This window comes from Strongylocentrotus purpuratus, unplaced genomic scaffold, assembly GCF_000002235.5.
Source record: "Strongylocentrotus purpuratus isolate Spur 01 unplaced genomic scaffold, Spur_5.0 spur5_scaffold_10, whole genome shotgun sequence".
NCBI classification, from domain to species: domain Eukaryota; kingdom Metazoa; phylum Echinodermata; class Echinoidea; order Camarodonta; family Strongylocentrotidae; genus Strongylocentrotus; species Strongylocentrotus purpuratus.
In genome coordinates, this window is record NW_022145595.1 from 22,525,075 (window position 1) to 22,539,029 (window position 13,955).

Sequence of the window (13,955 nt, forward strand, 5' to 3'; positions counted from 1 at the left end):
GCGTAACCCGCCCGACCCTATTTTTATCGCCGACCCTACGCTTTTTAATTTTTTTTGATCCGATTGCGATTGCGTAAATATCGATATCGCAGTGGGGAAAACCCGGATGTTTGTTGCTTTCGTTCTGGGCTTTGCCGCGCCGTGTTTGGGCCAGCTCGCGCGCCGAGTGCAGCGGGCAGGTACGCCATAGTACCGCTAGGTGATTGTATCCCCAACATGGCGTCCTATGGCGTTCAGTTCACGGGTAAATTTGGTGCTCACGTTTTATTCAGCGTTCTTCGGAAGGTGGACATTGAGCAACAACAACAACAACAACAACAACAACAACAAAAACAACAAAAATCGCCCTACCTACCCTAATTTTCAGTGACCCGTTACGCCAAGTCATCAATTTTTTTTTTTAGGCCTTATGGCCTCGTGGAAAGGTTTAATCAGACCCTCATCAATTGTCTGCAAAAGGCAATGCCCCTTGGAGATGAGTTGGACCGGGACCTCAAGATTGATGCAGTTCTGTTTGCATACAGAACTGGTGTCCAAGATTCTACAAAGCTTTCGCCTTTTGAGGTGATGTTTAACAGATAATCTACCTCAAATGCCTTTTCTTATTTTTGTATAAACATATTAAATTCTAACACGATTAATTTTTCACAGATGTGGGATTTGAATTTGCGAAAATAAAAATTAATAACATTTATTGATGTTATCCATAATTACACTGTATATAAGGTATACAATTATCATGCTGTTCCAATTCAGGTTATTGATAGGAATGGTTCAATTTTGTTGTGCTATGAATGAAGTTATGTTTGCAATGAAGCTTCTTTGAATGTAAAGTAGTTAACTGTAGTTCCCCAATAACTATTTTTTTGAAGTTCAGATATAAAAGGGGTCAATTGGTGTATTAAATATGTGTGCTCTATATGTGGGTTTTATTGGCATCAGATGATCAATCGCAAGTAGACCAAGGAGGTGGAGGTCAAACCTCCATTGAAAACCATTTAGTCTATACAGATGAACTGATTGGATTACATTGTAGGTTCACATATAGGCACATGAAGTGAAAGGCTGTTCATTTTCAATTGGATATAAGTGGAATAGTTAAGTGGCGATGTTGCAGTTCTCTAGTTGTTCATATACTCTTACAGGAAACCCCTGTTTCCCAATGATGTGGAGAGAGCCACTGCCCCAGCTGAAGCCCCTCCCAGTCCTTCATCTGACAACATCCATGAGGTATTCCAAAAGATCCAGGCTGTAGGCGATATGCTCCACTCAAAAGTCAAAGCCAATGTACAGAAGGCACAGGAGAAACAGAAGAGGATATACGACCGGCAGCACCTTTCTCAAGTATATATATTTGTTTTTGTTAAACATCAGCATGTTCAAATGTTAGGGCTACAATGAATGTAGATTTCTGGAATAAAACAGCAGATGTGAGATTGGAGTTACATCAGCATGTTAAAATGTTAGGGCTAGAATGGATGTAAATTGGATATAAAATGAATAGTTAAGTGGCGATGTTGCAGTTCTCTAGTTGTTCATATACTCTTACAGGAAACCCCAGTTTCCCATTGACATGGAGAGAGCCACTGCCCCAGCTGAAGCCCCTCCCAGCCCTTCATCTGACAACATCCATGACGTATTCCAAAAGATCCAGGCTGTAGGCGATATGCTCCACTCAAAAGTCAAAGCCAATGTACAGAAGGCACAGGAGAAACAGAAGAGAATATACGACCGGCAGCACCTTTCTCAAGTATATATTTTGTTTTTGTTAAACATCAGCATGTTCAAATGTTAGGGCTACAATGAATGTAACTTTATGTGGTATAAAACAGCAGATGTCAGATTGGAGTTACATCAGCATGTTCAAATGTTAGGGCTAGAATGAATGTAACTTTGTGTGGAACAATAGCTGGGTAACAGACATCATCACACAGCAAGTTGGCAACTCGCGCAAGAATGCTACCGCTACATGTATATCAAGCACAAACAGTACAAGTGCCCCAACACAAGTCTCGGCTCATCAGATCACACTACCAAGAGAAAGAGGCCACGGAGCTGTACCATGAATTGAGTAGAGCTATACAAGGGCAGAAGGAGTCGCCCCATGATTTCTTGTTGAGGTTGCTCGCCTTGAAACAAAAGATCATGTTTGTGTCACAAGAGGCCGGGTCTTCATTTCGGTATCATAGTTCTCTCGTGGAGAAATGTTCAGGCTCTCTGCCTTGACCGGCATAACAACCAAAGGGGTAAGAAATGATATGAAGCCTTACCTGAATGACTCGGCAGGCAGTGATGAGGACCTCTTAGAAAAAGTCAACCTTGCCGCCAATAATGAGACGGAGCGGCTAAATAAGCACAAGAGGAGGACGCCAGCCCAAGTTAGTACTGTACAGGAAACATCAGAGGCCAAAATAGACATGAGCAGCATCCATAAGGAGATTAAGGTTCTGATCAAAGCAGAGATTGCAGCCATCCGAGATGGGAATCAAGCTCCTGTATGTGAAAGACAAGGCCCAGCAAGACAACGCTCTCCACTTGAATGGGGCTGCGCCAAATGAAGGAAGAAAGGGGAAGGTCGACAGTGTCGCCATCGCTTCAAGTGCGGGAGTGCTGGACACATTGCTAGAGGATGCACGGCGGGAAACAACCAGCAGGCAGCACTACGGGACGGGTCGTGCCCCCCCCCCCCCAGGAAACAACCAGTAAGTTCCAAGTAGACACCACGACAAGTTTCCCCGTCCGATCCCAGAATAAAGTAGCAAAACTAGTTGGAAAAAAATGCATGCTCCAATGTCTCATTCAAGGACTAGCAACACAGGTATTGTGGGATACTGGTGCCTAAGTCTCCCTAATCTCCGACTCATGGCTCCAAGATATAGGGTATGGGTTAATTGCAACCAAACCATTTCAAAAAGGTTCTGAAGTACAAACACATACAAAAACAAATGCATTGATTGAACAAGATTGAGTGATATTAAGTTTGTATGCCATGTATATTTGTTCATACAATGTATTTGTTTTTGTATGTGTTTGCACTTCAGAACCTGAAGAAGGCCTCACAAGCCGAAAGCTCGTAATAAAATTGTAAATTACAGCTACGTCTCACGTTCTTAGATCGTTTTCTTCACGCCTATATTTATATTTTGTCTAACGTTTAAGAGTCTGCAATCACAAACCCCTCAGCACTTTTCCATTTCTGAAATTAAAAGAGACTCCTATTTGCTATGATTTTGAATGAAAATGAGAAGACAATTCCATTTAAGTAATTTATGCCAGGATACCTCCTCATAACTTTCTTTAATTTATAAAGATGTTTTAGATTCGCATTATTATTAGAAATATGAGATTTTGAAGCAATATTCAGTTATTAACATTTCTCATGTGGAGCCAGTCAATGGGTATGGCATTAGCCTGGCCTGGCCTGGCCTATACATAGAGACAGCATGATACACTTAAACAGTCTAGACTTGATTTATTTTTGATCTCATCTGAACTAAACAGCAATTGACCAAACATGGCGACTGCAAGTCAATACCAGTCCCTCAACGAGGAGGAATTAGACAGAATCTTTGACACAAATGATTCTCATTGTTCAAAAGCAGTGATCAATTTATCGGTGAACATCCTTAGTCAATACTGTGTGAAAAAAGTCACATCAATTAAAGATATTGAGGACTTCTCAGCACATGAACTAAACGGCTTTCTTCAAACGTACTACGCTGAGGTAAGAAGAACGACTGGTGATGAGCTGTACGGTAAAAGATCTATGATAACCCTACGTTACGGACTACAAAGACATTTTAATAGAGTGAAGGAATTGGACATTGTGAATGATGCACAATCTAAACAATCCGATGAAATGAATGAAATCATGGCCTGCTACGATAGATTATGACACCCGCCTTCCTAAATTGGAGAATATGTTATCGCGGGGGATCAAGGCTCTCCCTAAAACTCAAGCTCCAACAACACCGGTACCAGCTCAGAAGCAGGCTAGAGCCTCTTTCTCTCTCTCTCTCTTGTTCATATCTTCAATAATTTGTGATTATTATGACAATTATGAATATAAATATCTCTCATATTGTTAATAATTTGTGACATATTAATGGATTCGATTTGAATGAGCGACTAGTTTTGTGAGAAGCATGTGCTCTTTGTTGATAAACATTCTGAAGTTATACTACTGTTGATCTACTTGCATACTTCATGAATAATTCATGAGTTAAAGGCGTGGGCTGATGTGTGCGCACACCAATAATATTTCATGCTCAATCTAAACTGAGTAGCGAACACTCAGAAAAAGAACCCTGATAAGACCACAAACACCTGTACTGAACTATAAAGCAGTCAGGTAATCAAGATTTGTGCGATGGGACATCATAATTTCCACAAAAAAATACTGAGAAAAAAAAAACTGCACCATTGTAAGAGAGGTATAGATATTTCTTATACAAGTCCTGAGATGGTACCTCATAAAAAGTGCAAAGATATTAAAATCTAAGCGTACGGTTTGTCATTGGCTACATAAAATGGACGAAATCTGTGAAGACACCAATGCAAAGTCACAATTCAAATTTCTTACATTTAAAATAATTTCTCTCTCTAAAAAAAAATAAAAAATAACATCACAAGGATTGACATGAAACTTGTTCAATTGCACAATATTAGTTACATGTATTGCAGGGGATGAATGTAAATCTGGGCATTGTTTCACTAGACTGTCAAAAGTACAAGTGTGCCAACATCCCATTGAAACGTGCTTAAATATCCGATGCACGCGTTTCAATAGGACATCTGCGAACATGACGATTTAGTAAAATGCTGCCCGATGAACATATGTTGAATTGGAACACACTTGCGTAAGGAAGACCGGAATGGAAGTCAATGAGATGGTCATTTCTTGAAGGCCCATCCTGCAATCAGCTGATGGGCAATGGCATATCTAGGAGGGAACCACTGTGACCCTTGACCTGGCGACTGCTGGAGTATACTTTGTACTTCCTCTCTGTCCATCCACTTGGCATCCTCCAGTTCATTCCTGTCAATCAGAATCTGTTAGAAATGGAAGTATTTAAACATAATTATCAAAATTTAGATCTTCTATATAGGAGTAACTTGTGGTTAGGGGTAGGTCAATACTTTTGTTAAAACCATACCATAGCCATATTATACCCCTTTCATAGTCCCCCTTTCATAGTCCTCCTATCGGAGTCACATCAATGAAAGTACCGATAAAATTTGCCTTATGTAAACAAATGAAAACAGGTAAACTGTAAACAGGTGAAATTCACTTGCTGTGCCGGCCAGAAGTGAAGAATTATTGCGCAATCACTCTTTAGCTGCTGGCGTGCGCTTTGATTTTTGATTCGGCAGACAGTGCAGTAAATCGCAATAAACAAAAATCCATTGTACTCGCATTGCGCTTGTTAGTGATCAGTTTTAAACATTGTTTTGTTCATCAATTGGTTCTGTAAAAGCATGTGTTTACTAGCTTTAGCCGGAATAAGATAACAACCTTGACCATTTTCATCAGTGTTTTTCTCCCGAACCCATTCATAGTGGCCGTTTCGTTGGAGTAACACCGATACAAAGTGAATGTCATCGCGTATTTCTCTTTTATCTATCGGCTATTTCTCCTCTGTACCATTCATAGTGACTGTTTCATCGGATGCGTTCAATAAAATCAGCCCACTATAAAATGGGGTATTAGAGGTTCATTTGGCACTGAAATTATCAGGCTTGGTTTCCATCTAGTTACCTGATCATCTTCCTTGACAGTAGCATAGCATCCTAACATGAGACCACTGCTAGGGATAGGCCAGTGCTGGGAAAAGCAGTAGGTGATGTCCTCGACCTCTAGACCAACCTCCTCTGCTACCTCTCGTCTTACAGTATCCTCCAACGTTTCACCTGAGAAAAACAACACAAAACTGAAAGATTTTTTCTTCTTTTTTTTCTTCAATAGTTTGCTATTGATTCCAAACAAAACAAATCAATCTTAGAAATAAAATACAGTTGTTTTCCTTGACATGAATTCAAAACATTTTCATTACATACATGATGTAAAAATCCAAGAGCTTTCAAGATTCACAGAAGTTTCATGAGCCATAATATCTGTAAATGTTTTAAGTGAGAAACAATGGAAGATTAAATGATGTACATGTACAATGTTTAAACCAGAAACTTGCATGATTCCTATGGGTGAAAAAAGGGAGAGAGAGAAAGGGAAGGAGGGAGGGAGGGAGGGAGGGAGGGTGTGAGAGAGAGGGAGAGAGAGATAGATAGAGAGAGAGAGAGAGAGAGAGAGAGATAGAGAGAGAAAGAGATGGGGAGGGGGAGGGGGAGGAAGGGTGAGAAGAGGGAAGCTGAAGGGAGAGATAAAGAGAGGAGAAAGTGTGAGACCGACATGAAGAGGAAAAAGGCGATGGAGAGAGACATACAGAGGGGTGGAGAGAGACAGATAGGAAAAGAAAGAGAGAAAGAGAGAAAGAGAGAAAGAGAGAGAGAGAGAGCGAGAGAGAGAGGAGCGAGAGAGATTATTTCAAATTACCTACCCATATCACAGAATCCAGCCAACGCGCTGTACATTCCAATTGGAAACTGTGGTTGCCTAGCAACCAGACACTTGTCCCCATTCGTAACCAGGGTAATGACTATTGGTTTCATCTGGTAATAGAAAAATTTATATCAAAGTGTGAGCATATTCAATAAAAGTGAGTGCACTTGTGCATATAATAAAGATTAAGGACTTTTGATCAAGGACTTTAAGGCCATTTTAAGGAGTAGAATAACACTTTATACTACATAAGTGCCAGATGACGTGGACACCGATATTGCCACTAGTTATAATTGATGTTGGCAAATTGCAATGCAAGCTCTATCTCATGTGCTGTTAAATCAGCAATCCCTCAAAAAAAAATCTTTGTAAAATGACTAAAATTACTACATGTATGTACATGAGGGTTGAAGCACACACAGCTGCATTACTATCTTGGCTGTGTATTATTATTGATTCTCAACATTTCAAATACCACTGAACAAAACTCAACTTAATTCACTAAAAATTGGTACTTTAGTAACAATTGATACCTAAATAGCAGTAAAATACAATTTTTTCAACTTACTGATGTTAAAGGGATAGTTGAGTTCTGTTTTCAGACCGCAAATGCCTTCAAAGTACATGGTTATCTATGACATTTATAGTGCCCTTTTAGAACCTAAAATTGCTATTAAGGTAATTTTAGACCCCAAAATGTGTGAAATTTAGCCAATACAATCATACCAATTCAGCTCTATTTTCAAAAAAACACGATGACCGTTAATTCATTATTTAATTTAAAATAACAATACATGAGCCGGCTAATTGTGGATAATATAAGCAACACGAAAATGCCAATAAAAGAGCTAACATCGGCAATGGCTGAAATACGACGTAGAACAGTTTTTTCCAATTTTTCAAGTATTAGAAATCGTTATATTTCAGCCGTCTCTCAACCGATTTTGATCAAACAGAGATGATTTTGTCATTTAAAATTATGTTCTTTCAAATTTGACACTCAGTTTTTCATTATCTCACAAAAAATATTTTATGTAGCACCCTCTGCAACAGAACTCAACTATCCCTTTAAAAAGAATAATTTAAAAGTTCAGATTGTAAATCTAGTATCAAATTTGCCGATCAGCCACATCAGTTCTATTGTGTGCAGTTTATGCAGTAGTGTGTGGTGTGTGTATTTGTGTATTATACCTGCCTCTCAGCAAGTACGCAGTGCTAGAGGTCAATACGCATTAGCATTGACTCTATGCTTTGCTGGAGTGGGTTGTAGGGGTTATAGTAGAATGTAATGTAATTGATGAATAGTCTGACAAAATGGACAGATAATGGATAATGCTACAGCTAAGCGAATTAGCGAATCCTCTTCTCAACTCTCTCCTCAACTCTAAAGATCTAACATGAACTAAATCAAATTCTGAAACAACAACCTAGCCCTATAATAATAATAATAAAAGCTCACATTTATAATGCGCTTAATACTTTGTTTTATAGGCGCATCACATATTACCCCGGTCATCGGATTCAGGCTTACCCGCAACACAATGTATGCACATTTCTCACGCCCTGAGGAGCATTACAGACAGTCGCCATTTACAAGCACCACTTGCTAATCCAACAACATTAACTTTCGAATCCTACCGGGTACCCATTTAACACCTTGGTGGACTGTGGCAAAAGTAGATCAATGTCTTGCCAAAGGACATTAGTGCCGCGACTGGATTTGAACCGCGGACCTTGTGATCTACAGTCCGGTGACATATCCACTCGACCACGACACCTCGACAATACAATAGTTAAATACATGTGAAGCAAGAACCTACCGTCGGGTAATGGACTTCAGAGCAACTTGAACAGATGCGGCGACTTCCGGCCAAGTTCTTCTTATTCTTAGCCCCACACTTTGAACAGAATGTTTGAAGAGAATGCCACTGCAACAGAGCATAGGCCTATTTGAAATAAACCAAAGTAGTAAAAGCAAAATGGAAATTAATCTTATTTGTCAAAAGAACAAGTTCACGTTACTATCTGTGATATATACAAAGTTACATTATCCTAAAATAATTGATCATGGTACAGGGAAGGGCTGGGCATGTCCAAAGTATTGGTTGCTGAAGCTGGAATCTCACAATGTGCTCAGGTAAACTTTATTCACAGAACACAGCTCCATGAAAAGAAAAGTAAAAGAAAAATAAAATAAAAATAATAAACAAAAGAAACATACAACAAATAAACAACAAATAAACAACAAATAAACAGAAGACCCTGGGCCGGTATTCAATTCAATACTTAAAATAATTAAGAAATGTACTCAGTAAATGGCTAAGCTACGAAGTTTACTATCTTGTATTCAAATCGTATTTTAGACTAGTACTTACCTGAGACCAAATCTAAGTAAAAACTTGATAAGCATTGTGACATCACACAGTCAATCAAAAGCAATGCGCAATCAATGCGTCGCAATAAATGTGTGTTAATATAATTTTCGCAGGTTGTAATACTGCATAATATAACCATATGCCTGCCTGCCAATCAAGGCCTCCTAATAAGTCTGGTAGAGAGCTGTCTTAAATTTAGGTTACAATACTCTGAATTGAATACCAAAATTGGCTAAGTATTTTATCTACCAGGTAAGCCAAATACTAAGTAAAAAGCTTGAATTTCGTACTTAAGTATTGAAATGAATATGGGCCCTGGTTCAGCTCCAAGAAGGCTGGTCGTCCATCTTTCCTTTACCATCAATTTGCCCGGCACATCTATAAACTACAAAGGATGAACAAACCTAGGGTCTATAGTAAGGGCAAGGCAAGGCATTGGGAAGATACCAAGTCCCTGTTGCTCTCTGCAATGGTTCCAATTACAACACCACTTCACCATCATTCTTCTGTAAGTTCTGTATCAAGGACACAGGACTGCACTAATGATAAATACAACCAAACACAGTCATCAGGGCCCCATTTCACAAGACTTGTCATCAGTGACAAATGACAGTTTTTGTTGATAATGGATTTAGAAGCAATATAAATAGTTTTGGGGAGCCTTTTAATTTTCAAACAAATATTACAACAACCAGAGGGCCTTAATTGAACTCTTAATGCAAGAATTACGTAAATTTGTAAGCAATAGCAAATCCAAATAATATTCTTAAGGACCCGATACAGTCCTAGACTATGTAGTGCACACAAAGCACTTGAAATCATAAAAATTACCTGTAGATATTCATGAAGATATCCCCTGCCAAGGGTAAACAGCGCCCTCCTGATCCCAATGGTCTCTGCATCCATTAATCTCTCTAACGACTGCTGGAGTGTGTCATCTGCCTTAGGAATGTTGATAGCAAACCTTGCTGGTTGGTCAGGGTCCTTGCCAGTGGAATTCATTAGTACTGCATCGGTGAGCTTCATCCCATCAACTATCCCAAGCACCTGTTTCATGTCTACAAGTGATAGAAGAGAACTGATTTAGTCTCGACAGCGACAATACCTTTATGCTCTGATAGGTTATATACGTCATTATGTCATGGTCTATGATATTATTTTACTGTAATATTCTTTTGAGCCTGACAGATAAATCATATTTACACTTTTCTTTACAATTTTTCAGTCTAATTCTTTTTAGAAAATGTTGGTCGTGATTACAAATTATATCCTAAGAACATACATGTACCAAGCTCAATAATAATCTGAAAATCCTTTACCTCGATTATTTGGTTTACCTTTATCCGTTTTATATAAATCCCAAAAGCAGGCATCAACGATATTTAGCTCTAATTCACTCTTTTGAGTTCATTACTTAAGCCTTAGTTTGTTTACAGCTGCAAACAAAAAAGAAGTAAGTACACCTTGTAAGGTGCTCGATTAAAATCGATGACATTTTGTTTGCCAACATCACTTCTTTCTGATTTAAAGCCCCACTGCACTACTTAGGGCTACTTGCGCCCTCTATATAGCAAACAATGCTTAATCATTGCCTGTTTGTCCCCCATGATCCCCTTTTTTTCTTATGTTTATTGAGAGCTGATTCGAGGAGATAACCACCTGTCAGTGACCTTGCATGGAGGTCTAATCACCCCCCCTGGCCAAAAAATGCAGACAGGCTTTAAAACTTACCGTCAGCACCTCTCCAAACAAGGTTCATTCTTTTTGAAGCACCGTCACCTTGAATGAAAGCCCTCAGATCGTAGAACAATGCAAACTGTCCATTTCTTAGCGCTGCTTCACAAATGTCATCATTCTCTTTTAGCTGCTCCACGTACCTTGCCCCAGTAACATACTGTGAGCTGTGGCGGAGTTGTAAACAACTAAGTCTTTCAGCAGTTTTTAACATACCCTGTGACACGAGTATTGAACTTGAATGCAACACATTGAGGTAATTTGAGTTTGAAGTCTGAAAGCTTTTGGAAGAGAAAGACCTTACATGTTGTGTACTGGCAGCTATGACATTGTTCGGGGCTAGCTGGATCTTCCTGCATCCTTGTTGTTGTTGTTGTAATTGGATGTTGCATGCCTGAGAACAGGCACATGTCTGTACCTTGACGAAGGAGCTAGTAACACGCGAGAGCATACTTCTTGATTGTACCTGCTTCTGGAGAAGAACAACAAAAATCACATTTCATGAATTAGCTTTAATTCTGAAAGTGTTCAGATATCAAAACGTCTCCTTGAATTTCGAAAACTGCTAAAATATATTCCAATGGTGTGATACATGTTAGCACATTTCTGTAGTAGAGTCTATTGCATACAGTTTGTTTTAAACTTGCCATGTTTAATCTAATGACAAGTTTGCAAACAAAAATTGCCCATATTGGCCCATATTTAGACTAGAGTCTAAGCAGAAAAATAAATAAATAATGTCTGGGTATGACCTATGGCTATGGGGAAGTTAGACTAATGTCAATTTTATTAAACAATTTCCCATACCACTACAGATGGCCATTTCTGTCAATGCACAATCTTAAATGACAAGGGCCTCTTCAAGAGCTAAGAGCCAGCCTAACCATGCTCACAGACTCATGGCTCTCACTCTCAGTCTTATCTCATGCGCAAAAAAGTTTGCGCATTGAGCGCTGTACAGTGAGTTTACGCTCTCCCATTGGCAGATCGGCTCGAGTGGCTTTGAATATAAGTGAGAGAGGACCTAGAAATCTAGATCTATTTAACTAAACTATAAAAAAACAAGGCGCAACTTAAGTTCAATGGCAATATCCTGGAGGGCGTTTCATAAAGAGTTTGTAAAGTAATACCGTACGCATGACTTTACAAACAGCTTTAAAATTATGAAACACCCCGGAAATGTCATTGACATTGTCAGTACGTAATATTTTATACCTGTGTATAAGACGCACCCCCAACTTTCAATTTTTCCCCAGATCAGGCCAGGCGATCAACAACGCGACGCCCCAGAAATCAATTCTTACACGAAATTTAGTAATTCATAGGTGGATCCGCCCCCGCAACGCCGGGGTGATGGTCGAGACGTGCCGTCTGCTGACTACTGCCACTCGCACGCGCATCTTCTCCAACTCCGAGCGAAGTTCTCGATTGATTGGCAGAAGCAACAATTTCAATGGTCAAAAGGCTAGTTGAGTTACAAATGCATGAGCATGACATGATGAAACATATTAATTTCGTAACATTACTTACCCTTCCAATATAAAACGGTAGATCTAAATCGTTTCCGAAAAGCTTTATCTCAAACAGGTCCAGAGATCGCGTGCATCAAGTTTGTTGTTGTTGTTTGTTGTTCGTTTGGTATATGTTTCTCTAGTATGGTGGCTTGGAATTGTATGTACAAAAATCGGAAGCAGAAAAAAAGAATCTATAATTATGATTATACGCATAGATAGTGAATGGGAGATTTGGTAGTGATAAGGGTGTTGGTAGCTTTACATGTTACAATAAAAATGGAGGGAAAAGTGTGGTTGATTATGTCATTGCATCTGTTAGTTTATTTCAATATATTACTCATTTTGAGGTTGACATTTTTGATAAGTGTGTTTCAGATGTACATTGTCCATTGAATCTGATGTTCTCAAATAAACTGATTCCTATAAATGAAGATGTTGAATTGAGAAAAATTACAAATAGGGTTGATGCTCCCGAAAAAGTGAAATACACTTCATTTAAGTGTTCTAAAGAGAAGGCATCTGAATTTAAGTTGAAACTTGATCAAAGTATTCCAGTACTGATGAATGCATTGGAAATGGTTGAGAAGTCATCGACACAAGGTAATATGGATAATTTTAGTACTGTATTGGCAAATTCATTTTTGAAGACGGCAAAGGAAGTCGGTATATGTGAGGATAAAGTCTGTAAGAAAATTCATTCTAGGAAACTTATCGTGGAGAAGAAACCATGGTTTGACACAGAGTGTCAGCATGCCAGATCAAGATATTTTAATCTAAAAATAGAGTTAAACGACAGTGCAAAGGTCTAACTTTGAGTGATAAAGAACAAAAAATGGCTGAAATTAATGCTGTTGCAAAAGATTATAGGAAATTGCTACGTAGAAAGGAAAAAGCGTACACTAGGCTCTTACACAACAATCTTCATATACTTAAGAAGGATAGTCCTCAAGAGTATTGGAAAATTTTGGATGGACCGAGGCGTAGCTCTTGTCCAGCCAAGGTCTCTTTAGATGATTTTGTGCATCATTTTAGTAGTTTGAATAATGTGCAATGTGCAGCATCTGAAACACATTATGTGGATTTTGACCAGTCAATGGGCAATGATGAGCTGAATGCCCCTATCTCGGTTGATGAAGTTATAAAGATTATCCAGAAACTAAAGAATAATAAGGCATGTGGTGTAGATTTGGTTAGAAATGAGTTTTTGAAAAATTGTTCAGCAGCTGTAATTGGTTGTATTACTGCTTTTTTTAATGTAATACTGGAGAGTGGTCTAGTACCAAAAGACTGGTGTCTAGGTAGTATAGTCCCTATTTTCAAAAATAGAGGAAAGGATACAGATCCAGATAACTATCGTGGGATAACACTTTTAAGCTGTTTGGGAAAATTGTTTACTTCCATCTTGAATTATAGGATAACAATTTATTTCGAAAATGAATGCAAGCTTGGAGAAGAACAGGCTGGCTTTCGTGCTGGCTATTCTACAACAGACCATATTTTTGTTTTGAAATCCCTGCTTGACATTTACTTGTCTAAACGGAAGAGAATTTACTGCGCTTTTATAGACTATAGAAAAGCTTTTGATATGGTTGATAGGGTTTCACTTTGGCACAAATTATTGAGGTCAGGGGTGGATGGTAAGGTGTTCACAGTTATTAAGAATATGTATTCTCAAGCAAAATCGTGCGTGATAGTAGATGGTCAAATGTCTGAGGCTTTTCAATGCGATGTTGGTGTTAGGCAGGGTGAAAACTTATCACCACTGCTCTTTGCAAT

General features: G+C 38.8%; 1 protein-coding gene across 1 annotated transcript; it reads right to left on the reverse strand.

Moving 5' to 3' along the window:
- Positions 1 to 4,498: 4,498 nt before the first annotated feature.
- LOC581737 (nucleoside diphosphate-linked moiety X motif 13) lies at positions 4,499 to 12,282 on the reverse strand. The gene is made up of 7 exons (XM_011681641.2): positions 12,196 to 12,282; positions 10,663 to 11,137; positions 9,763 to 9,989; positions 8,377 to 8,502; positions 6,555 to 6,666; positions 5,759 to 5,910; positions 4,499 to 5,052 (listed from the first exon to the last, which is right to left on the reverse strand). The coding sequence occupies exons 2-7, from the start codon at positions 11,114 to 11,116 to the stop codon at positions 4,894 to 4,896; spliced, it is 1,230 nt and encodes a 409-aa protein (XP_011679943.2). The 5' UTR covers positions 11,117 to 11,137; positions 12,196 to 12,282; the 3' UTR covers positions 4,499 to 4,893.
- Between the last annotated feature and the right edge of the window lie 1,673 nt (positions 12,283 to 13,955).